This window comes from Moschus berezovskii, chromosome 2, assembly GCF_049115385.1.
Source record: "Moschus berezovskii isolate FMDL1 chromosome 2, NW_MosBer_1.0, whole genome shotgun sequence".
NCBI classification, from domain to species: Eukaryota; Metazoa; Chordata; class Mammalia; order Artiodactyla; family Moschidae; genus Moschus; species Moschus berezovskii.
Genome location: NC_142461.1, coordinates 9,916,175 through 9,942,203, shown reverse-complemented (window position 1 = coordinate 9,942,203; position 26,029 = coordinate 9,916,175). Strand labels below are relative to the sequence as shown.

Sequence of the window (26,029 nt, the reverse complement as noted above, 5' to 3'; positions counted from 1 at the left end):
TCATGCATTGGAGAAGGAAAGGGCAACCCACTCCAGTGTTCTTGCCTGGAGAATCCCAGGGACAGGGGAGCCTGGTGGGCTTCCATCTATGGAGTCGCACAGAGTCAGACACGACTGATGCGACTTAGCAGCAGCAGCAGCAGAGGCTGGGGAAGAGCAGCAAATTCTGAAACTAATTCTGGCTAGCCTATTGGAGGGAATGTGCCTTTACCCTTTAGTTGTTCCGTGAGGCTGTGGGGGACTGCTGGGTGTTGGGGAGGCACCCAAAAGAGGAGGCTCTGACCAAGACAGAAGTCAGAACAGAGCCAAAGAGAAGCCTCCAGAGGAAGCTTTCGGGGTGCCTCCTCCCTTCTCTTGCCAGCCACCCAGGAAGGAGGCTAGGGCAAGGGCCCAGGGCTCAGACTGACCTGGCTGTGAACTCTGGTTCTCCCACAGACTTGCTCGTGACCCCGGACAGAGCACCGCTTCTGAGTCTCAGTTCTCATTTGAAAAACAGGGAACTCTAGCAATGCTGTCAGAGCATGAGATGAAACCTTGCCCCTCTCTAGCTCCGTGGAGCTGGCTATCAAAGGCACTCAGGGGATCAGCAGTGAAGGAGACCGGCTTGACTTTACTGTAGAGTTTTCCAAATGTATCTGGCCATGATGCCTTTTTTTGCTTAACCCCTAGTGATACTGTGCAGAAACAGCCCCCAGGAAATCACCTTGGGAGAAGCTGGCTGATGTCATTTCTGCTCTGTACCAATCACCCAGCATGTGATACCCTGTCATGCTTGTTAAGTTCCTTTCTCCAAATGACAGGCTGAGGTCAAGGAACATATTTTCTGTTGGTCCATGGGCCTCTGAGCAATATTAGATGCTGGCCCTGGGACAGATGCTGTCATTTGCTTTTCTGTTGTTTGGAAGGAGGGGAGGGGAGGGGCCAGGTCTGGCCCAGGGCTCAGCACACAGTGGGCGCTCCAACAGACAAGGTTTAGTTGGTAGAGACCTACAAGGCAGCAGGTGGAGTAGGGAGGCTGATGGAGCTTCAGGCTTCTGTCTTGACCATGCCCCTCACTAAGGATGCCTCGGTGAGCCCCAGGACTCCCTGAGACAGTGGAATTGCTGCTGTCTACAAGGACAGCGTGGTGGGCCTGAGCTTCCGAGTGCAACCCTGGCTGTGTCCCTTTCCAGCTGGTGACCTGGGGCAAGGCACTCAGCCATCAAATGAAGAAAAAGCTCTCTGTTCCTTCTGCCTCGGAGGCAAAAGGACTCAGATGATAGAAACTGAAAGAACTCGGGAAATGGTAATGAGCTGGCCAAATGTAAGGACAGCAATGGGGTCAGTGCTGCTCTGGTGGGGTTAGGGAGAAAGCAAACTCGGGGAGCCTGCCCAGGGTCTCCCAGAGCTAAGCCCTGAGCCCTGGAAGGAGATGCTGAGCTACCTCGCCTCTCTGCCAGCATTTGCCCAGAAGTTTGGGGGTCAGGGCTGCACTGTGGCTTCCCAGGCTCCTTCAGCCCTACCCCCATCCCAGGATCCAACCCAGGGATGAGCTGCTGCTCCAGCATTTACTCACGTCTTCATTAGTTGTCAGGTTGGAGGCGACGAGGTAAGTGTGAAACCCTGAGAGGCCCAGGATGGACCAGATGGAGAAGAAGCAGATCACCAACTCCAGCACGGTGAGCGGCGCAGTCAAGGACCCACACGGGGACCGGGGCTGGGAGCCTCCCTCACCAGCCTCTCTGACCCATCCCTCTATGAAGTTACTCCCCCAGAAGGGAGGTAAGTTTGTAACCGTCTTTACTCTCAGCAGATCCTCTCCTGGGCCACAAGGAGGGTTCAGAAGCCCCCAGAGGGCAGGACAAGCCCAGGGTAATGGACAGAAGAGCGGACTGAGGATTTCAAACACCAGAGCCACGGACAGGGCACAGTCCAGAGAGCTGGGTGTCTTAGGGGGCTGTGCTCCTGGGAGTTCTTGGCAATTCTGGCCCCACAACAGCCCATTCAGAATGGGCTCTAGCCTGCGGGTAAACAGGAGCAGCTGGCACGCTGGATTCCAGAGGACAAACATCAGCTGTATCCCATTGCCCTCTGTTTACAGGATGTGGTGTGGGGACCCGCCTCAGGGAAGGGGCCTTGGGTCCAACCAGGGCTCCCCCTTGCTGACAAAAGGATATCTCGCTGGTGTCTCCTTCAGAGTGGAGAGGAAGTTGCTTCCCTGAGAGCCTGGGGAGGAAGAGACAGGAGAGGGCACGGCTCAAGGGACGGTGGCCACGGCCCCCTGAGCTGGCTGAGCTTGCCCCCTGGCCCTCCCGCTCAGCCCAGCCCCGCGCCCACGTCACCCCTAACTCACGCAGCGTCAGGTGGGTGACCACACAGGCGAAGATGAAGGCCGTCAGGAATGAGAGGGACAGAATGAATGCATAGAAGAAGCGGTAGTTCCGTTTCCCCACACAGTTGCCCACCCAGGGGCAGTGATGGTCAAACCGTTCTGGAAGGGCCAGGGAGGCAGGTCAGCGCCGGGGGTTTAGAGGCCTCCCGCCACAGCTGGGTGACCCCACCCCCTCGCTCTGTCCACATGCGACTCTCAGTTCCTTGACACTCCTGGCCTCTGGTCCTTCACCCACCAGTTCCTCTGTGTCTTGGCTGCAAGGCCACATCCTTGAGAAAGTTCAAGCTCAGAGGAGGGTGAGGCCCCTGTTATTTGCCCCATTGCCCTGACACTTGCCCTTTGGAGCACTTTGCCTACATGGGTTTATATGTTTATTTACAATTAGCAGGTTGGCTTGTAACCCCTTCCCAGGTGGCGTAATGGTAAAGAATCGCCTGCCAATGCAAGAGATGCAGGTTCAATCTCTGGGTCAGGAAGATCCCCTGAAGTAGGAACTGGCAACCCACAGTATTCTCGCCTGGAAAATTCCATGGACAGAGCAACCTGGCGGGCGACAGAGCATGGGGTCGCAATGAGCCGGACGCGACTGAATACAATAAGCACAAACTGTAACCCCTGCTCCGCTGTGAGCTCCATGAGAGGGCCTGGGCTGAACCCCAGGGCCTGGAAGAGTCTGGTATGAAGAAGACCCACAGAGAGGACTTGCTGCCTACGGTCCTGGCCCCTTGGCAACAACCAATGACCCGTGTTCCCTAGCTCTAGAATAGAGGACTGGGGAGGGGCGAGACCGCTGGGTAACTTGTGGAGAACCGGCATTGGAGGCCTAGTCAGAGGGCTGAGCTCACAGCAGCACTGTGTCCCAGGGGTGGGGTCGCGCCCAGGCAGGTGAAGGAAGTTCCCTGTGGGAATGCGGGTCACAAGCCCGACGCAGGCCTACACCGGGCCAGCGCCCTTCACAGAGGGTGGGTGGGGCAGATTCTCAGGGAGAAACGACACCCACTGAGTCACCCACTTCACAGCCTGCCGATTGGGTGCTCTCCACGGCTCCTCCACTCAGGGAGTGCTGAGCTAGCGCCGTGAGCTCACCGCCCTGAGCTCACCGCCCTGGGGACTGTGCAGAGTCACCATGGCTCAGCTCGCCTGGTCCTCTCACATAGCCTCTCCCTTACAACACCTTCCCAGAGGCGCACCCTGGGTCCCTGTCTGAGCTGCTGGGCCTCCAGAGAGCGGCGAGAGGGAACGGGACAGTCTCGGGCTCCCCAACAACCACGGCAGTCGTGGGTCAGGAGCTTAGCTTCCAATCCCAGCTCCGCCCTCTCCACCTCACTGGCATGAACTCCTCGGTTCCCAGATTCTTGTCAGTCCAAACCCCGGCAACTTTCAGCAGAGCTGGCCCTGGGCCACATGTCTAGAATGTCATGCTCCAGACTCTGGACCCTGGACCTGCTGAGGACCAAACCAAGGGCTGAGAGGACGGTCAGGGCATCTCTATGTCCACTTCAGAGCTGAGGGAGGAATCCACCCATCCCAGGCCGAAGCCGCGATACCACTGGTCACGTTCAGGGCCCCTCCCCGGAGCCCCTCGTCAGAGCAAATCTGAGGGAACCAGAATTCCTGCCCAGATGCCCCCGCCCCCCACAAGCGACGCCCCGTCTCCAGGGCTCCATCCCTCTCAGGATTGCCTGTGCCCCCCTCTGCTGCCTCCCACTTACCCACACAGTTGTCGCAGACACTGCAGTGTGAGGTCCGGGGCGGCCGAAACATCTTACAGGTGAAGCAGTACTTCAACTTCACCACCTGCCCGTTGATCATCACCTCCCGGGTCCGAGGGGGCGGCCGGTACGTGGAACTCCCTGTGTTGTCTGAGAAGGGGAGGAGAGACAGGTGGGGGATGGCCAAGCCCCGTCCGGGGGAGGGGGAGGCAGTGCTGCCCGGCCAGGATGAGAGAAGCTTCAGGGAAGCTGCTTTGGGGGGACAAACATTAGGGCCAGATGGCTGCCGAGGGCATTGAGAGCTGTGACCACCCACCGAGACTTGCTGCGTGCCAAGCGCTATGGAGAAGCTTCACACGCCTGCTCACATGCCACTTCAGGAAGGACTTTCAGGGAGGGAGGCCTGGGAAGGCTTAGTGAGTTTTATGTGCATCTAAACATCTTAGTGAGCTTTATTTGCATCCTTATAGTCTGACCCACCAGGGACTGTAAAGAATCCGCCTGCAATGCAGGAGACCTGGGTTCGATTCCTGGGTCAGGAAGATACCCTGGAGAAGGGAATGGCAGCCCACTCCAGTCCTCTCGCCTGAAGAATCCCACGGACAGAGGAGCCTGGCGGGCTACAGTCCATGGGGTCGCAAAGAGTCGGACACGACTGAGCGACTGACACTTTCACTTTCTTTCAAACAAGCCTCGATCTACATCCTGGTTTCCAGGAGGGACAGAGGACACAGTGAGAGCAAAGCCACGAGGAAACAATGAGATGCAGAATGTGTGATGTCTACAAGTCCGCTGCCCTGCTCTCTGACAGAAGTCAATGTCACACTGTATTTCAACTCTACTTCAGTTAAAAAGGATTTTTTAGAAGTCAGTGTCACTTGCAAAAGGAGAAGGGAGATGCTTCTAAATTTAAAAAGATTTAAGAGATAGAAACCAGTGCAATGCTTGATCCTAGAATGGATCCTGTTTTCAAAAACAAAACTAGACAGGGGGCTTCCCTTGGTGGCTCAGTGGTAAAGAATCCACCTGCCAGTGCAGGAGACACAAGTTCGATCCCTGATCCAGGGAGATCCCACATGCCTCGGAGCAACAAAGCCAGTGAGCCACAACTACTCAGCCTAGAGCCTGGGAGCTGTAACCACTGAAGCCTGTGGGCCCGAGAGCCTGTGCTCAGCAACAGGAGAAACCAGTGCAATGAGATGCACCCCAACTAGAGAGTAGCCCCTGCTCTCTGGAATGAGAGAAAAGCCTGCGCAGCAGTGAAGACCCAGCACAGCCAAAAAATAAGTAAACCAAATTATTAAAAAACAGGACAAACCACAGCAACGAAAGAAATTTGGAGAACGAGGGGAAACAAATGACTATAGATTAAAAATCTGGGAACCATTCATCTTCCTAGATGGGATAATGGAATTGTCATTATGGAGGAGGCTATCCTTAAACCTTGGAGACACATGTTGAAGTATTTATGGGGTAAATGTATGTTTTACTATGTATATAATTTACTATGCAATGGTTTAATATGACATAAATGTTTGTGTGACACATATGACACTAGTAACTATTTAATCGATGGTGAATTTATACAAATTTGTTACACTAATTCTTCCCACTTTTCTGAACATTTGAAATTGTTCATAATAAAAATTTTAAGAGAAAAAGAAATGCAGAGATATATGATGGATTGGCAGATTCAGTATTAGAAAACAATTTATGCTCTCCAAATTAATTTTTAGATTCAACATAATCCCAGTTGGGGTTTTTGTGTGTATGTGTGGAAATTAACAAACTTGTTCTAAAATCCATATAGAAATCAAAGGGCCAGGAATAGCCAAGGCACTCTTGAAGAACAAAGCCAGAGGTTTTATACAGCAAGACATTAACACTTAGGATAAAGCCTTAGTACTTAAGTCGGCCTGGTTTGGGTACAAGGGTAGAAATGCTGACCAGTGGAACAGAACAGATTCCAGAAACAGGCCTAACATGTATATGATCATGTGATTCAGGACAAAGGCAACATCACAGGGCCAAGGAGGAAGATGGTCTTCCTGATAAAATGATGCTGGATCCACTGGATGCACAAGAGGGGGCTTCCCAGGAGGTGCAGTAGTAAAGGATCTGTCTGCAATGTGGGAGATGAAGGTTTGATCCCTGGATCAGGAAGATCCCCTGAAGAAGGGAATGGCTACCCACTCTGGTATTCTTGCCTGGAAGATTCCATAGGCAGAGGAGCCTGGCAGGCTACAGTCCATGGGGGTCACAAAGAGCTGGACACGACTGAGCACACATATTACTGTAACCCTGCCTCCCACTTAATACAAACTCAATTCCAGATGGAGTACGGTGCTCAATGCAAAACGTTTTGGATTTAAAAAAAAAGAAAAACAGAACAGCTTCATGACTCTGGAGTAGACAAAGACTTCTTAAAGAAGACACAAAGGAACTGATCATAAAAGAACCATTTGATAAACAGCATTTTATCACAAATAAGAACTCCTGTCCATCTAAAGAGATTATTGAGAATGAAAATATGACCTTCAGAGTAGTAGAAGATATGTGCAGTATGTTTATCTGACAAGGATGTGTATCCAGAGTCTATAAAGAAGTCCTATGAGTCAGTAAGAAAATGATCAGACAACTGAATCTGAACGCAGACAAAAGATTCAAACAGGCATTTCATAAAAGAAGCTGTTCAAATGGCTAATAGACACATGAAAAAGTGCTCATACTCATTAGTCATCAGGGAAATGCAAATTAAAACCACAATATGCTACCAGTACATATGCACCAGAACGGCAAACGTGAAAAATATATTTATATCCCTCAAGTGTTGGCAAAAATGTACAGCAACTCAAAATCTCATCTGACCACTTTAGACAACAGTTCTGCACTAACTACCAAAGCTCAGCATGCGCAGCCCAGCAGCCCCACTCAGAGGTGTGTGCCCAGCAGAAATGCACACGAGTTGGCGTGCACCAAAGCCAAGTGCAAGACTGTTCTTAGCAACAATTCTCAAAATAGCCCAAATCTGGAACAACCCAAACTCCCATCAATAGTGGAATGGAGAAAAAAACTGTAGTATATTCACACAATGGCATTCTATACAGCAGTGAGAAAGAACTATCCTTAATCATAAACAATATGAATGAATCTCACAAATGCGTAAGTGCACAAAATGTTCACAAATGATGGACAGGGAGGCCTGGCGTGCTGTGATTCATGGGGTCGCGGAGAGTCAGACACGACTGAGCGACTGAACTGAACTGAACTGAACTGAATCTATGGTGTTAAAAGTCAGGATCATGGATATCCTTGCGGGGGGAGGGGTGAAAGGGGAACAAAGGGGACTCCACCACTGTTTCTTGGTCTGGGTGTGCTAATTACATGTGTGTGTTCCAATTGTGAACCCTCAATAAACGAACACTTATGAGTTGTACACTTTTGGCAAGCCCGTTATACTTCAGTAAAAGCCTAAGAAAAAGGAAACAGAAAGTAACTTGTCCAAAGTCATATGGTGGCTCTGCTGGCAGAACAGGGTGCTGAACCTAGATCAAAACCCACAAACTACCCAGGGAGCCTCTCGGTACCCCAGACCAGTGTTCCCCAGGGCAGCGGCTCCTCCCCAGATGGAATTCCGAGTCACAGGGGCGCCTGGGATCCCCAGCCCTTGGCTGTTTCCAGTCATCACTTCCACAGGATTGACTCCCCGATAATTTCTCTACTTTGGCCACTTGCTCCCAGTGACTACTTACTGAGTGCCTACCATGTGCCAGGCACTACTCGAGGCGCTTGGCATGTATCAGTGAAGCAGATTCGTGTCTCACATTCTTAGCTACCAAAGGGACTTTTGCTAGGCTGTCTCTCCACCACCTCAACTGTGGCATGTTTAAACTGGAACTAAGCATCAAAGCATCTCTTCCTTAGTAATGGCAGTATGGTCAAGGCAGGGGGTTTAAGGCTAACAGACATACTCTGAAACTCAGTTTTGCCACAGGCTGTGTGTGAGGTTGCAGTCAAATGAATTTTTCTCAGTTTTCTCATCTGTAAAATGGGAATAACAGGGAGAATGAGGCATGGATTCTAGCTTCACCTCTTACTAGCTGGGTTTCTTCTGATGATGCCATTTGTGAGAGGTGTGACAAGGCAGATCATTTAACCTCTCTGCCTCTGTTTCCTCGATCACTGAAAGGGAATAAGGGTACTTACCCCATAGGGCTACTGTGAGGATTAAATGAGTTAATGAACGTGAAGAAGCACAAAGCAAATGCTTAAGAAGTGTACACTGGGGTACACCCTTGGTGGGCCAGTGGTTAAGAATCCACCCCGCATGCAGGGGACACAGGTGCATCCCTGGTCGGGGACCTAGATCCCCCATGCCACAGGGCAACGAAGCCTGCACGCCGCCGACTAGAGAGCCCATGCACCACAATGAAAGCTCTCGCATGACAAGGATCCCACATACTGCAACTAAGACCCCATCCAGCCAAATAAATATGAATTTAAAAAAATGTGTGCACTGTTATTATCGGCTCATAGAACGACTGAGAGGAGGGAATGAGAGCAGGCCACTGAGTGCTGCCGTACCCTAAGCACTGTGCACACACTCTCCTCAGCACCTCAGGAGGCGAAGTTACCACCTTCATCTCCAGGCTACCGTTCAGGAGCCTTTCCAGTGAGGCGGGTGACTTGCCTAGGGCCGTAGGGCCACACAGTGGCAGAATCGGGATGTGAATCCAAGTTCCTGAAGCTCGGGCTTGAGGTCTTTTTGTAAATTTGCAATTGTCACAATGAGTGTTATTCCTCCCTGCCTGGTTCCTTGTTTCTCCTGATGGCACAATCCAAGGGCTGAAAGGCACCTTGAAGAGCATGTCACACAGCCCCCGGCCCCCAGCAGATACCCGATGCCGCTGCTCTCACTCCTTCAGCTTACAGATGAGAAAAGAGGCCCAGAGGGGTTAGGGGATTTGTCTGAGGTCCCACAGTCAGTGAGTGACTCAGCCAGGGGACCCAGTCTGGAGTTTCCCGGGCAGACCCTTCCTTCTCCTTCATCCGGGCCGGCCAGTCACTAGGTTTGGTCAAGTTCTTTCTTCATCACCCATCCCTCTCCACTCCCAACCCCCAGCCCAGCCCAGGCCCGTATTACCGAACAGCACCCCCAAAAGACTCCTGCTCCCAGTCCCGCTGCCTTTTAACCTGCCCTGCACACACCGTCACATTCCCCTAAATAACCCCTTTCCAGTCACTTCCCAGCTCAGAAACCCTTCACTGGCCTCCCCTAAAAAAAAACAGGATAAAGGCAAACTTCTCATCCAGATATCAGGGTTCAGCAAGAACCACAGTTGGGTTCAACCTCCGTTTCCAGCTTTGCTCCCGCCACTCTGCCCTGGCTTCCTGCCCCCCATGCCCCAGCCGGGCCTCCCTTCTCTCTGCTCACCAGGACTCACTGGACCTCAGCAGCAGCCTCTCTGACCACAGGAGCCTCACACACAACACAGAACATGCTCTCGACTCTGTGCTGAGTTGTGACAGGACTGCTGTGTGTGTACACTGTCTCCCCAACTGGACACTATGTCACTTGAGAGCAGAGACAGTGGGACCAACAGGCAGTCCTGGGGCCTATGACCTGTGAGGCAGCAAGCAAGGGGCCGAGACACAGGCGGGCCTGCAGTTTACACCTTGACCCTCCCACGTAGGAGCTGGTACCCTCTGGGAAGCTGCTTAATCTCTGTGAACCCACATCTGTCAAAGCAGACAAATAATGACGACCACCTTGAAAAGTGGAAAGGATCAGAAATAGTACAGGTCAAGGAACTGGCACTCAGTGAGTACTTACGTGTACTCACATAAGGGTCATGTCCGACCCTTTGCGACTCCGTGGACTACAGCCCGCCAGGCTCCTCTGTCCATGGGATTTCCCAGGCAAGAATACTGGAGTGGGTTGCCACTTCCTCCTTCAGGGAATCTTCCCGACCCAGGGATCGAACCTGCGTCTCCTGCATTGGCAGGCAGATTCTTTACCACTGCACTACCTGGGAAGCCCTGGTGAGTACTGACAACTAGCTGTTTTCATGAGGGGCAGCAAGAATGTTCAACCTACCACACAACTGCACTCATTTCACATGCTAGTAAGGTCATGAACAAAATCCTCCAAGCTAGGCTTCAACAGTATGTGAACTGAGAACTTCCAGATGTACAAGCGGAATTTAGAAAAGGCAGAGGAACCAGAGATAAAATTACCAACATCCGTTGGATCACAGAAGAAGCAAGAGAATTTCAGAAAAACACCTACTTCTGCTTCATTGACTACACTAAAGCTTCTGACTGTGTGAATGACAGTCAAACAAACTGGAAAATTCTTAAAGAGATGGGAATACCAGACCACCTTACCTACCTTCTAAGAAATCTGTGTGCAGGTCAAGAAGTGACAGTTAGAAACAGACATGGAACAACAGACTGGTTCAAAATTGGGAATGGATTGCTTCAAGGCTCCATACTGTCACCCTGTTTATTTAACTTATACGCAGAGTACATCATGCAAAATGCTGGGCTGGATTAAGCACAAGCTGGAATCAAGATTGTCAGGAGAAATATCAATTATCTCAGATATGCAGATGACACTACCCTCATGGCAGAAAGCAAAGAGGAATTGAAGAGCCTCTTGATGAAAGTGAAAGAGGAGAATGAAAAAGCTGGTTTAAAACTCAACATTCAAAAAAAATAAATAAATAAAACTCAACATTCAAAAAACGAAGATCATGGCATCTGGTCCCATCACTTCATGGAAAATACATGGGGAAACAATGGAAACAGTGACAGACTATTTTCTTGGGCTCCAAAATTACCGTGGGCAGTGACTGTAGCCATGAAATTAAAAGACATTGGTCCTTGGAAGAAAAGCTATGACAAACCTAGACAGTGTATTAAAAAGCAGAGATATTACTTTGCCAACAAAGGTCCACATAGTCAAAGCTATGGTTTTTCCAGTACCCATGTATGGATGTGAGAGTTGGACCATAAAGAAGGGTGAGCGCCGAAGAACTGATGCTTTTGAACTGTGGTGTTGAAGAAGACTCTTGAGAGTCCCTTGGACTGAAAGGAGATCAAACCAGTCAATCCTAAAGGAAATCAGCTCTTGAATATTGGAAAGACTGATGCTGAAGCTGAAGCTCCAAGGCTTTGGCCACCTGATGCGAAGAGCTGACTTATTTGGAAAAAACCCTGATGCTGGGAAAGACTGAAGGCAGAAGGAGAAGAGGGCAGGCGGAGGATGAGATGGTTGGATGGCATCACTGACTCAGTGGACATGGGTTTGAGCAAACTCCGAGAGATGATGAAGGACAGGAAAGCCTGGCGTGCTGCAGTCCATGGAATCGCAAAGAGTCAAACACAACTGAGCGACTGAACAATAGTAACAAGCAAGGCACAGGATCTGGAGTCTGAAACGCTGGGTTTGAATCTTGGCTTCGCTAGTCACTTGCTACTTTAGGAAGCCCCTTCACCTCTCTGAGCCTCAGTTTCCTCATCCATAAAATGGAGACAACACTGTCTCCCTCTCACAGAGCCATGCTGAGGGCTGAGTGAGAGGCTGGGAGGGCAGCCCTGAGCATAGCACTGGGTTTACAGGAGCCTCAGTCGTGACAAACAGCTCAGGCTGTGACACGTAGGGTATAGATCTCCCCGGCTCCTCCCAAAGCTGTTGATGCTGCTGCAAACTCAACAATAATCCTGTTCCTCAGGCCCTAGGTCCCAGCACCTGCCCCTCCCCACTGGTGTCTCCCAGAATGGGATACAGGCTTTGGAGCCAGACAGGTATGTGGAGACGAATCTTGGCCCAATCGCTTACTAGCTGTGTGATGTGTGTCAAGCCGCTTAACTTCTCTGTGCCCTCATCTGCTGAAAAAGAAAATGGGCCATAATCGAATCCCCCTCCTGGTGCTGTTAGGACAATCAGGCAAGAATTCATCAAGTGGGTTTAGCAAAGTGTCAGGCAGCTGGCAAGAGCTTAACAAATACGAGCCATTACTATTACTGGTGTTGTTTCTATGGAACACTATATTCCAAACAACTGATTTATAAAGAGACTTGACAACACAACCCAGCTGTGAGTGAAGAACAGCCACAGACCCTCTTCAGGGACCAAGAGAGAAGTTACTGGACCCCTCACTGGATTCCCAGAGGCCCTCCCAGGGCAGAGGGGTGCCCACACCTCTCTCCAGGGCAGGAAGAGAACTCCGGCCTGTATGCTCTGGCCTCCAGCAGCCAGGCCTCCTCCTCTCTAAGACTCTGAGAAAGAGGAAGTGAGGCTCTGCGCACCCAGCGTCTCCAGGCTGCTGGGAGCTGGAGGTGGAGAAGAGAAAGGGCCACACTGGTGCAAGGGTGCCACCCAAATGCTGAGTAAGGTTACCAACGGCAGGGTCTGAGACGGGGCAAAGGAGGCCTTGTGGGCACGCTGCTACACAGCTGAGCCCCACGTGGGGCAGGGAAAGACGAGCAGCTGTTTGCTTTTTCTCAGGCCAGATAGTGCTGACCAATAACTGCCCTGGAGTTGGCCTCAGAATCTTCCTTAACCCCATTCCTCCTGGCACCCAATATCAGTGGTAGCTTGTTAGTGCCCAGAGCCAAGGCCACTAACCATGCCAACCACGAGGCTCAAGCCCCTTCACTTTCAGCAGAGGAAAACCACTTTCAAAGCACGTGGACATTCCCTGTTTCACTTGGACCCAAACACCCTGGGCTGGGACGTGTGCCCGAGGTTGATCGACTTCAACAGTACAAGGTGGGGCTGAAATTAGAACCCTTGTCATCCAGGGCATTCATTTGTCCCTTCTTCCAGACATGAGCATCTGTGATGTCAAGTGACTGTACAAGGCCCAGGGTGGTGGGTAAGGGAAACAGGGCTAAGTACACAGAGGCGAGTCAAATGTGGCTGCTTTGTTACTCCATGCAGAAAACAGCTGTTACAGAAATGAATGAAGAAGCAGTAATGAGAGACGCTATCTCTGCCCCGTGGGAATCTAATCTCCTCCGGGGCTTGGTCTGGTGCAGGCTCTGCCCCAAGAAGTAAAAAAGGCACCCCCAGGTGGGAAACTAAAGCCCCCCGGACGTGGTAATGAGTGGGAGGCTCCTTCCCGCTAAATGGCTGGGAGAAGGAAATGAATCTCCCACACCTTTCTCTTGACCAGGGGGTCTGCTCTGGGTCTCTTCACCCCAACCCCAGCCCCAGAGACACGCAGCCCCAGCTCTGCAGAGTGAGCCTGAATGGCTGGGGCTGAACCAAAACCCCGTGGCTGGCAGGGAGGCCCCTGGGGCTGGCCATGAGCTACTGAGGAGGTGTTAGTGAGGGGAGACCGAGCACCTCTACTTGCCCTGCTGGGCCCCGACGCTGCCCTCCTGTTGCCCCACCTGCGGAGGAAACAGCTGTGGGTGCCCAGCTCCCAGGCTTGACGTCAGCCAAGGCGGCCAGGCTGTGAGCACCAGGGTCGTTGTAATCTCTGCCTGACCAGTTCTGTTCCTGCTAGAGGTTTGTGGAGCCCCTGGCACAGGCAGCCTTCCTAGCAGGCCTGGGGATACAGGAAGAGCTTGGCCCCAGGGCAGAGTGAGCAGGAGAGGTGGATGATTACAGAGTCAGCGCAGGAGGCACTGAGTCAAGTGCGGCGACTCGGGACCAGTGTGACCTTATTGTGAAACCTGGCCTGGCCCCTTGTTAGCCTGTGATTTGGAGGAAGTTGCTCAACCTCTGAGCCTCAGCCTCCTCCCTGGGTGGTGGCAGTATCGACCATGTCAGATGATGGTGCCGGTGAGAGATGGAAAGATGTAACCCTGGGATGCTCAATCAACGCTGTTACCAGTTACTACACTCAACACCACGGGAAGATGGAGTGGGATACATGGGGCAGCAGGGCAAGAGGCAGCATTCAAGAAAGCAAAGAGAGGGACTTCCCTGGTGGTCCAGTGGCTGAGAGTCCACCTTGCCATGCAGGGGATGCAGGTTTGATCCCTGGGTGGGGAACTAAGATTCCCCCATGTTGCAACTAGGAGCTCGTAAGCCTCACTGAAAAGATCCCAATAGCGGCAACAGAGATCCTGCATGCCGCAACCTAGACCTGGTGAAATACACAAATAAATACAAAAATAAACATTTAAAAGAACAGAAAGCAAGAAGAGATGAAGAAGCTGCACTGGCTGGGAAAATGGGAAAGGCTGAGACCTCAGGCTCGTGCGGTGGGGGGCAGAACACGGCAGCAGAGGGGACCCCGAGACTCAAGGCATGAGTGTGCAGTGTGGCTGGGGAGCCGGGGAGTGGAAGGAGGTGAGGAGGGAAGGGTGGCCTGGAGCCCGCCTTGATTCTGAAGGCCAGCGTGCCTCAGGGGGCGAACTTTCAGAAAGGTGGGAGACGGTGTGTCTCCTGCTCATGACACGAAGCAGCACTGAATCACACGATGAGAAAAGGCATTCCCAGTTTCCATTCTCTCTCACGCCTAGACTCCATCCAGGGCCAGGTCTCAGCTCACAGGCCTGATCCTCACAGGCCGCAAAGTAACTGCTTTCCACAGGCAACTGTAACCACCATGAATTCTGTAACACTGTTGCGCTCTTATCTTTATGATAATCTTCTGCTTCCAGCAAGTGGCTTCTGCTAACAGGGGTGATACACATTTTCCCATGGAAAAATACATTTAAAAGCAAGCCATTTTTACAGGAAAACTCTAAAGAAAAGAGGGTACCAAGGTGAGATGCTGAAAGGGCAAAAACCACTCAGATTGTACATCAATGGCCAATCTTCAGGAAATGGGGCTGAGGGCACTGGGGAGCGGCCCACGTTCTGAGCTGGGGGCGGGGGGCCGGGTCTACTGTGGATCTTGGAGAAGACTGCGACCGAAGGGAGAGTGCTCGGTGGAGCACTGAGCCAGTCTGGGTGGACAATGAGCTATGTCGTCCCCGGGGCAGTGGGCTTCAGAAGGACCCCCACGGGAGACATCCTGGAGACAGACAGGATGTGGTTTGTGACCTGCTGTGTGGTGGCGGAGGGAGAGGCGGCTTGTTTCTGTTGTGTGAGCTGTAACCGTGGCTAGGGGAGTGTCTGTCACCCGGATTCGGGTGTTTCCATGACCTCCCATCACACCAGGTGCTTTCAGGAGCAATGCTGCTGCCTCCTACCTCTTCTCCACCTGCCCAGAGCCTGCAGGCGGTCCAGATGCCGGTCTCACCAGCTGTCAACTCAGGGGTCAGACCAGGGTGGCCCACCAGCCCTGTCTGCCTGAGCCTCTGGGGTTTCCCCAGACTTCTACCACTAAAACAGGGACCGTCCTGGACAAACTGTGAGGCGCTAGCCACCCCACCCCAGATGGTCCTTAGAGGGTGGGAGCACTCAAACCAGATCCTGTGGGGCTGGAATTGCTGTCTATGGGGCCAAAGCGAGAGGATCACACTGTCTGCATGGGTGCAGGCCCCCAGTGACCAGCACCTGCCTCAGTCAGCCCCCAACCTTCTCGAAAGGGCTCAGGGACAGCACGGGCCAAGACCTGGTGGTCTCTCCATGGCTCTGGGTGCTGCTGCTACCACCGCCCTCTCCACAACCACTGCTAAAGAAACAGCCAGTGGGAATTTGCTGTATGACTCAGGGAACTCAAACTGGGCTCTGTAACAACCTAGAGGGGTGGGAATGGGTGGGAGGGAGACTCGAGAAGGTGGGGACATAGGTGCACCTGTGGTTAACTCCTGTTGATGTATGGCAGAAATCAAACCCATGTGGCAAGGCAATCATCAATCGATTAAAAGGAAATAAATATTTTTTTAAAAAGGCTCAGTGACATTAGTTCTTTTTAAGAAAATATGTTTCACCTTGAGGAGAAGCCTCCATCTCCAGTTCAGAATTCAAAGACCCCAAAGATGCCACCTTCCAGCCTGGGGAACTGTTCTCAAAGGGATGTTTCCAACCCTGACGTTCAGGGGTCCACAAGACTGTCTCCACCCCATGCTCCGAATTCTCTGAAGCACCCCTGTGTCCAGCTAACACCACCTGCTCAGAGTCCACACCGGCCCCTTTGTCCCACTGTCCTCTCCTCGGGCGCCATTGACACAGGGGGCTCCCCTCACACACCTTCCTGTGCTTGAAGTCCACTCACACTGCAGGGTTTGGCTCATGGCCCCTCTCCATGAAGCCTCCCCGAAACCTCTCAGCACAAGACACTCCTGGTTCCTTCTATCTTCTTCCAAAGCCTGATCTCACCTGTGGCAGCCAGACAGGGCTTCCCCCAGGGACTGAGCCTGGAGACCCCCAGAGGGAGGGTTCACGTCAAATCCGTACCCCACCCCCACCTCCATGCCTCCTCTCCTGGCAGTCAGAAGTCAGCATACAGAACTGACACATGAATGGCCAAACCGATGACATCTAACTGGGAGACATTCCAACCGTCTTTCCACCTGTCACTGATGCAAGGAGGGCCTCACAGAGGCTGGTGCACCCAGCCCCCACGCGCAGACAAAGTGAACACCACCTCACCACCCAGGAAAGAGCCTGCCTGATGATTCTGTAATGACCCAGGGCCAAGCCGGAAGGACAAGGTGCTCCGGGAAGGTACTGCAAAGGTATGGCCCAACTGGGGTCATGCGGGCTTCCCAGACACTTGAACTGAGACCTAAGAACAAACAGCATGTGGCTGTGGAAAACCAGGACGTGTCCCAGCCACCATCCCAGAGGAGAAAAAACATAGGGTTTGGGAGCCGAGGCTCTGGGGCCGTGGGACCCCCTGCCTCAGTTTCCGTAGCGGCTCAGCCAGCCTCATAGCTGCGAGGATCTACGGGAATAAAAGATGGGGTGTGCTCAACACAGTCAGGCTCTCCCCGAACCTGGGGATTATCCTGGTCAGTACAACCCAAACAGCTCACGGGGAGGCTAGAGGATGCCACGCAGCCAGGCCTCTGTGGCCCAGGCTGAGTCGGACGTTAATCTGGCCTCATTAGCCCCGACCTGGAGGGAGGAGAAACGGAGCTGCCCACGACCAGCTGCCGGGTTAGACCTGGGACACTGGAACAGTGGACGCTGGGAGGCTGAGTGGCAAGTATCCCAGGGGTGCAAGAAGGAAGGAAGGAAGCTGAATGCAGGCTGAGGAAGAAGGCAACCGAGGGTGTGGCTGAAGACAGGCCAGGGCAGCAGAAGGAAACAAAGAACAGACAGGCGTGGGCAAGCATGGCCCCCCTTCCCCCCGCCCCGTTCCAGAGCATCAGTGGAACGACTTCCAGGACGGATGCCGCAGGGCTCTGCCCCTCGCAGGCTGCCAGGGCTCTTCAGAGGCAGCTGGGCGTTTATTCAAAAGTCTGTCTGAGAGTCACCCTATTAGGGGAAGAAGCCAACCACGGACCGGAAACCCCCGAGGTGTGCAACCATCCACGTCACTGCTCAGCAGGAAGGAGCCAGGGTGGAGCAGGCTGAGATTAAGGCCCTGGCTGCGGCGGTGCCCGGCCACCTGGGGGGGCAACCTGTGCAGTGGCTCCGGGAGGCCAAAGGCCACCTGGGTGCTGACGGCACAGGTCCTCTGTGGCCATGCTGGCCTTCCTGCCGTCCCTCAAACACACTAGTCTGCTCGCCGCTCCCAGCTTTTGCTTTTACTGTGTCCAGGCAACATGTGACTGGCTCACCTCAAGTGCCACCTCCTCCCGAGGGCCGGCCTGACCATCTCATCTAGACCAGCCCACTCACCACCCCAGCAAGCTCTCCCCAGACAGCATTGGCAGATCAACACCTCATCTCTGCGGGTCTTTGTGTCTTTGCTCAGATATCAGCTCCCTCACAAGGCCTTCCACACCCCCCCAGCTCTCACCCTGCCTCCCTGAGCTTTCTTCTTCTCTGTGTCACAGCCTAGATATTTGTTAACTGTCTTTCTCCTTCCACTGGAATGTCAGCTCCAAGAAGACAGGGATTATCATCGGATTTGTTTGCTACTGTATCTAGAAAAGGTGCCTGGCACGTAGTAGGGGCTCAGTAAATGTATGATGACTGAATGAATAAGTGTGTATGAACTTTTAAGAGCAGGGGTTCTGGTTAGACTGCCTAGGGTCCCAGTCGGGCTCTTCTACTTACTCTGTGACTTGTGACCATTTACTTAACTTCCGAGAGACCCAAGGTAATTAATCAGTAAAAGGAGAATAACAACAGTACCTGTCTCAAGGGATTACTGTGGGATTAAATAAGATCATGCTTATAAAGAGGTGAACACAGAGCCCGGCCTCCTATAAGCACTCAGGACTGTCCGGCTATCAACACCAGCCCTCCCGTGCAGGTATTTCTTGCTTATCTGCTCACTTGCTTAACCTCTGCTTCTCGCACTCTAGCAGCAGCTCCAGCTGGCCCTGCTCATCCCCGGACCCTCAATGCCTAGCACACTGTGGGAAGAGAAAATCAGGCCTCCTCTCAAATCAAGGAAGGCACAGTTTGCAGACACAGCCACAGCTGGAGCAGGAGCCTCACCGATCTGTTTCTCCAGGGCGGCTGCCTCACAGACGGTGGCCCGGGGCAGGATTCCGGGGTCGGTGAAACTTGTCTGCAGCAGGCAGCTCATAACGAAGAAAAACAGGATGGCAGCAATGATGGGGATGGCGAGGGTCAGGTGGCGGGCCAAAAAAGGACAGCTGGAAAAAGAGAGGGAGAGAGACATGAGCAGATACCCCGGGGGCTGCCTGGGGCACAGGGTTGCAGCTCCAGGCAGGCACTGTCATCCCAGCAAACACCACGGTCCAAACAGATGCAGAGGTATGGCCCCTGGGTGAGTGCAGTCACACGCCTTTATGTCCTTACGCCCTGCCCTTCCGTGCCTAGAGCAGACATCACTAATTGATCCTTGCACTTTCTCCCTGAGCGCCTGGCAGACATGACCAATAGGTCCTGGCACTCAACCCCTGCACTTGGCTGCAACCTCTGAATCCTTCTACACACAGAGCTTCAGGCAGCCGCCACCCATGAACTGGACTGTCACTCGAGATGATTCATCCATGGCAACGCTCACCCATTCACTCCACATGTGTTTACTGAGGTCTTTTCAGGCTTCCCTGGTGGCTCAGGTGGTAGAGAATGCGGGAGACCAGGGTTCAATTCCTGGGTTGGGAAGATCCCCTGGAGAAGGAAATGGCAACCCACTCCAGTATTCTTACCTGGGAAACCCCATGGACTGAGGAGCCTAGTGGGCTACAGTCCACGGGGTCGCAAAGAGTCAGACACGACTGAGTGACTAACACAACAATTCCAGTCTTAAAGGCAATACCTTTAACAAGCCGCACAGATAATGGCTGCTTGTGAGGAAGACAAGAGTCCCCCTGCTCCTTCAGTGAGGCTTAGTCTGGTGGGGAAACAGACGCGTAAACAAAGGATTGCCACACAGGCTCTGCGTGTTATAAAGGGGAAGGGGAAGCAGCAAAACAGTCAGGAAGACTGGCTGGAGGAGAGAAAGCCTGAGCTAGAACCTGAGTGAGTCAGGTCCGCCAGGTAAAGGGGGCTGAGGGAAGAGCCTGGTCCAGCCACTGCCACTGTCAACCAAGACTAGCACCCCTGCTCGGTTCAATCAGGCCCCCTGACCCTGGTGAGCCCAACAGCCCGCACACAGGTCTAATGCTGAGGCTCACCCATACTATTAACCACCGTCCTCCGTGGCCTTCCCTCCCAGAGCCAGAGTAACTACTATCTGGGGATGACTGGCCGCTGGGAGGCCTGAGTCAGCCCAGGTTCCAGGAGCTGGAGAAGCCCCAGGAATAAACCTGTGGGTTATCTACACACTGTTTCTGGAGTCTCCACTGTTGGAGGTTCTGGTCTCCAGAGAGGCCCTTCCCTTGAGAAGCAGAGACTGCCAAAACCAAGGGCTCCCAGGGGGCCACGTGTTGCTCCAAACACATCAGTGATCCCCAGGTCTGAGCCTCAAACAGAGCTGGGCCCTCCGTGTCACCACGTGACAACTCAAAATAGTTCATGTACAACTAGACTTCTTGGGAGATGGAGAAGACCTGAAGTCTGAGACTTGCAGAGCCCTCAGAGACACCAAGTCCTGGCCCCCTGGTTTTACTGAGGGAGGACCCCAAAGCCCACTGGCAGATCCCAAGTCACCCAGCCAGGCAATAGCAGGACAGGGGTCTCCAGGCTTCCAGCAAATGCTCTGTCCGTTTCACTCAACAAATACATGTATTTTCTATTGTACTGTAAAATAGTTACTGTATCGAGTGCCTACCACATACCAAGCCCTGTTTTTGGCACTGTGGGTACAACAGTGAGAATAAATTCCTGTTCTCACAGAGAGAGGCAAGAAGTTAACAAAAAGCATAAGTACCACATGTCAGATGGAGGTAAGTGTTTTGGAGAATAAGTCAGAGCAGAGGTGACAGGAGGCTGGGGCGCAGCTGTCTCTATTACAGGGATGGTCAGGGAAGGACAGGAGAAACTGGGAGGGAGCCAGGCGGCTCTCTAAAGGAAAGATATCTCAAACCATGCAAAGGCCCTGAGGCCGGAGTGCACTCGCTGGCCGGAGTGCACCCTACCGGAGTGCTGCCTGGTAGGGAGGGCACAGGGGACAGTGGGAGGAAACGGGGACAGGGAGGAAGCCATCGCCAGGGCTCTGGCTATTATCTAGAGAGCCACGGGATATTCAGATCTGACGTGGAATTAAAGGAGCCCTCTGGCTGCTGTATGGGGCAGGAAGAAGGGCAGAAGCTGGGATGCCTGTGCAATAACGCACCAAACAGAAGAGAACACCATTCACAGCAGGACAAGTCCCTGCTGAGAGCCCTAGGAGAGTCCTCTCACCCTCCAGGCCCTCACCGACAGCGTTCCCCTATGCGGGGCCCCCACTGAGCCCCGACCCCAGACCAGGCCCAGGTGAGCTCCGGGCCCAAACCCAAACCTTCCTGCCAACGCCACCAGCCCAGGCGAGGAGAAGCAGAGACAAAGAGGAGACGCTCTACCAGCCCTCCTGGGACCCAGACGTCCTCGCGGCCCCTCCCTCTCTGGGGACAAGCCTGGCACCCATGAAGACATCCCCTCAGCCCAGAGGAAATCCTACTTCTGCAAGGACCAGATCCCATGCTACAAGGTCACAGGGGCCAGCCTGAGCAGGCACCACTTCCTCCTGCCTTAGCTTGGGCCCTGAGGACCTGGTGGAGCCCGAGGGAGGCTGGAAAAGGCACTTTCAAAAGACCCACGTGGGCCGGCCTGAGGAGTTAGATCTGAAACTCAGCCCAGGGGCCATGCTGGGGACTGGGGGAGCTTCCCCAGAGCTTCTGCTTGCTCGTTATTCCAGAACTTATTAATCCACCCTGAGTCAGAAAGGCAAGCTGAAAGGGAGAAGCTAATTTGTAGAAAGTCCTCACCTTGCTTCAAGGGGAAGCCTAAGGTTGCAGAAACAGGACCTGGCAGCTGGAATGGGTACCTGGGGGCCCATACCTCTGTGGCAGCCCGAGCATGGCCCTCGGGTAGGGTTTTCTGGTGATGACAAGTAATAGAAGCAGCCAGCTCTAAATGCCTATTACCAGCCAAAAGCTTACGTGCCTAGATTCATGTCATCTTGTGACACCCTGAGGGGGTGGGTAATGCCATAAATCCCGCTTTATAGATATAGAAACGGGTCTGAGAAGCAAAGTGATGCCCTGAAGTCACTTACTTAATGCCTGGTGGAGCTGAGATATGAACCTGCTCTGCGGACTGCAGAGATGGTATTCCTGACCACCTGGGTAACTGAGTAAGACCACAAAGAAGGATGGGCAGCAGAAGAGGGAGAGGTGGGACTCACGCAGCGTGAGTGTGTGTGCATGCAAGGAAATCAGGGAGCAGGCGGCTCAAGCTGGAGATCAAGGGTACAGTGGAAAACTTCTGATACAAAGATGTAACCTGGTAAAGGGACACGCGTCCCTTCCTCCATCCCTAAAACAGAGAATCTGTGTGGGCCAGTCCTGGGTCACTGGGGACATGAAGAGGTCAAACGCCCACCGAGACAAATATGACCTGTCACACAGAGATACTTCAGACTCTTGAAAAATAACAAGGCGCTACAGCTGTTCCTGCCATGGAACCAGCCAGAAGGTGCTCTGGAGTGTTGGGAAGGGAAAGCAAGCCAGGAAGTCAGGAGGTCGGGGCAGGGGTCTGGGAGATGTCTGGGGGGACCACAGGAGGCAGACGGAAGAGCAGAAAGCTCTGGAGAAACTGAGGAAGGTGCTGAAGGGGAAAGGGGAGGTCTGAGAGGCCCAAAGATAGCTGAGAGTCTAGGGTGAGAAGCACTGAGGGGAAAGTGAGGGGTCGGGTCTGAAAGGAGAGAGATGACCTGGGGACCCTGAGGGAATAGGGAAGATGGCTGGGGAAACTGAAGGTGAGAGTATACAGTCAGAGGCCAAGGAAGACATTCAGAAGTTGTCTGGAAGGGATACAGAGATAAGATGCCTGGAGGGGTCAGAAAGAAGCTGGTGGCAAGAGACAGTCCAGAGGATAGGACAGGAGCTGCAGAGGCCTGGGGCAGCTTCTGAGAAGGCAGAAAGGATGCGCGTCCTGGAGAGACACGGGGAGGGTGGTGTTCCTGGCCAGAAGCTGGCAAAGGCAGAGTGCCAGGGAAGGAGGGGGTACTAAGGGAGGGGCAGGGACGAGGCGGCTGGCAGGGACGGAGGGGACCAGCTTAGATGATGATCCACCTAGGTAAGGGGGAGATGCCGAGTCTGGGAGGGTTGGAGGAGACTAGGAAGGACGGACGGGGGATAAGCAAGGAGACGGGAGAGGGAGGCCTGAGGGCAGACTCTGAGAGGCACAGGGACACGCCGGCCAAGGAGGGGCTGGGAAAGGAGGGTGCCTGGCAGGTGCTGCAAAGGGTGGAGAGTCGGGGAGGTGGAAAAGGAGACGGGGTGCCCGGCAGGCGACCAGAGGAGCTGGAGCGTCCGTCAAGGCCTGGGGAAGGTGAGGTGAGCGGCAGGGGGCAGCGGGGACCGGAGCGGACGGGGCACCTCGGGGGGCGGGGACGGGGAAGGTGGGGGGGCGCGCGGAACTCACTCGAAGACGAAGAAGAGGACGGTGGTGGTGAGGATGAGCAGCAGCGTGAGTGCGAAGACGCCGCCGTGGCCGGCCAGCATGAGGCGGCCGCCGCAGTAGAAGCGGTTGCGGCCCGGGAACACCTCCCACTTGCGCCGCGGGCGGCGGCCGAGGCTCCCGCTGCCGCTGCCGCTGCCGCTGCTCCAGCGCGGCGCGGCGGCGGGCGGCGGGGGCCCGGGGCCCGGGCCGGGGGGCGCGGCGGGGCCGGGGCGGCGCGCCCCGGGGGAGGCGGGCGGCGGGGCGGCCCCGGGGCTGATCTGCTGGTACTCGCAGTCCTTCATGCGGCCGGACGCAGACCTCGGCTCCGCGCCCCGCGGGCCGGCCGGGCCGCACGGGGACCGGGGCCGAGCGGAGGAGGTGGTAGCGCTGGCGGCGGCAGCGGCGGCGGCGCGCGCGGCGCTCGCTCGCAGGGGGCGGCCCCACGGCCGGCCCGCCCCGCCCCGCCCCGCGCGGCCTCCCGCCGCAGCGCCCCCTCCGCCCGGGCCGGGGATGGCGCTCCCGCCGCGCGGCGGCCCGGTGCCGACCCGCCGCAGGGCCCCGACCCCAAGCCCCGCCGCCCCGATCGCTGCTTCCACGAGGACGCGGCCGCGGAGGCGCGCTCCAGGACACGTTCTGCTCTTTCGCAGTCAGACCATTTGTTGGGCGTCCTCTGAGTGCCGGGCACCGTGCCAAGCGCCGAGATTTGAGAGGTGGTCTACTTCTGGCAATCTGGATTTCCAGGGCCAGGCTTCACCACCCATCTCTGAAAACTCACCGGACAGGCATCTCTGGGGCGGCAGGGGTGGGCTTGGGACACAATCTGCTTGGAAGGCCAGCGGCCTGTTAATTACTGTCGTGAACTTCAAAGTGCCCAAGGAGTCTCTGAGGCACATCCTCTCTGCCCCGTTCTCCCAGCTCTGCAATCTGGACCAGACCCAGGTTTCCTATCACCTGATCGGGGGTGGATGCCACAGGGCCCCAGTGTTTTTCAATAGTTCAGGGTGTATTCGTTTTCTATTTTTGTGTAACAAATTACCACACATGTAGCGGCTTAAAACAACACATCTTATATCTCACAGGTTCCAGGTCAGGAGCCGAAGACAGCTTAGCTGAGGCCCCTGCTTAGTCTCAGAAGGCTGCAGACAAGGTGTCAGCAAGGCTGCATGCTCGTCTGGGAACTCATCTGGGGAAGAAAACACCCGCAAACCCACTCAGACTTTGTGGAAAGAACTTATTTCTTCTGATTGACTGAGGGCCTGGCTGTCACCTGGAGGCTTCTCTGAGGTTCCAGAGGCCATCTGCAGTCAGTGCCTTGAGGTCACCCCAGTTCCTTGCCTCGTGGGCCTCTCCAACACAGCTGCTTACTTCCTCAGGCTCACAAGGAGAGTCTAGCTCCAGGCTGCTAACGCAGAGTTTTATATAACATAGCTTATATATGTAACTGGAGTGACAGCCCGACACCTTCACCATGTTTTATAGGGGAGAAGCAATTCACAGGTCCCACTTGAAGTTGAGAGAATCACACAAAAGTGTGAATACCAGGAGGCAATCACTGAGGCTCACCTTAGGGTCTGTCCACCACACTGGGATTACTGGAAAGCTTAAGGAAAAGTATAGGAAAAAGAGAGAACTGGAGACTAGCATAAGAGAAAGGAAGTCAGAATACACGATGCAGAGGGGAAAATACGACAACTGTGACCTTAAGAACCCTTAATTGTTACACATGCCCAAAGCCACTGAACCATGCCCTTGGTGCCAAAGATTATGGATTTGATGAGCCTCCCCTCTTGCTCTTTGGCTGTGGAACAAAGTCACAAAGCTGGACTTACAGGTTCAAGGACAGATTCCTGTCCCACCTCAACTGGATCTTCTTGCAACCCTAATTCTGGCTCTTTGTCACTTTATAGGAACCAAAACAATCCTGTTTGATTGTCAGCTACCCTCCTGTCTACCTCACATTTCTCTATTTGTTTCTAACCTTTCCTTTCATCTTAACGATGAGGGCCTCATTCTGCCCATGGCCAACCCTCCATGAATGCCCTATCTCTCTTCCTGTTCAGAGACTATAAATTCATGCTCAGTTCTCCTCTATCAATTAAAAAGCAAAACTTAACTAAAAAACCAACCACAGAAACAACTTTCTATGTTTAGCTACCTCCTTACTAGCTTCAGATTTATCTTTTTCCCTCTCATTTGCTGTTTTTCAGTAGCTCAGTCATGTCCGAATCTTTGCTACTCCATGAACTACAGCACGCCAGGCTTCCCTGTCCTTCACTATCTACCAGTTTGCTCAAACCCATGACCATTGAATTGGTGATGCCATCCAACCAGCTCATCCTCTGTCACCCCCTTTTCCTCCTTTCCTCAGTCTTTCCCAACATCAGGGTCTTTTCAAATGAGTCGGCTCTTCGCATCAGGTGGCCAAAGTATTGGAGTGTCCACTTCAGCATCAGTCTTTCCAATGAATATTGAAGACTGATTTCCTTTAGGATTGACTGGTTTGATCTTGCAGTCCAAAGGACTCTCAAGAGTCTTCTCCAGCACCACAGTTCCAAAACATCAATTCTTTGGCGCTCAGCTTTCTTTATGATCCAGTTCTCACATCCATACATGACTAGTGGAAAAACTGTAGCTTGGACCATATGGACCTTTGTCAGTAAGGTGATGTAAGCTTGGACAATATGGACCTTTGTCAGCAAGGTGATGTTTCTGCTTTTTAACATGATGTCTAGGTTTGTCATAGTTTTTCTTCCAGGGAGCAAGTTTGTCATAGCTTTCTTCTTTTAATTTCATGGCTGCAGTCACTGTCCCCAGTGATTTTGGAGCCTGAGAAAATAAAATTTGCTATGAAGTGATGGGAGCAGATACCATGATCTTAGTCATTTGAATGTTGAGTTTTAAGCCAGCTTTTTCACTCTCCTC

General features: G+C 53.5%; 1 protein-coding gene across 4 annotated transcripts in view; it reads right to left on the bottom strand.

The window, feature by feature from the left end:
- ZDHHC18 (zDHHC palmitoyltransferase 18) overlaps window positions 1–23,528 on the bottom strand; it is a 28,590-nt gene extending 5,062 nt beyond the window's left edge. For 2 of the 4 annotated variants that reach the window (XM_088843869.1, XM_088843868.1), the window contains exons 1-6: window positions 23,090–23,522; window positions 18,551–18,711; window positions 4,084–4,233; window positions 2,333–2,470; window positions 2,157–2,205; window positions 1,556–1,658 (exon numbers count right to left, since the gene is read on the bottom strand). In XM_088843869.1, coding sequence (XP_088699995.1) covers window positions 1,556–1,658; window positions 2,157–2,205; window positions 2,333–2,470; window positions 4,084–4,233; window positions 18,551–18,711; window positions 23,090–23,409 — 921 coding nt within the window. In that variant the 5' untranslated portion in view covers window positions 23,410–23,522. Of the gene's footprint in view, window positions 1–1,555; window positions 1,659–2,156; window positions 2,206–2,332; window positions 2,471–4,083; window positions 4,234–18,550; window positions 18,712–23,089 lie in introns of all 4 variants that reach the window. The other 2 variants (XM_088843863.1, XM_088843872.1) reach the window with 2 other exon arrangements.
- Window positions 23,529–26,029: the final 2,501 nt, after the last annotated feature.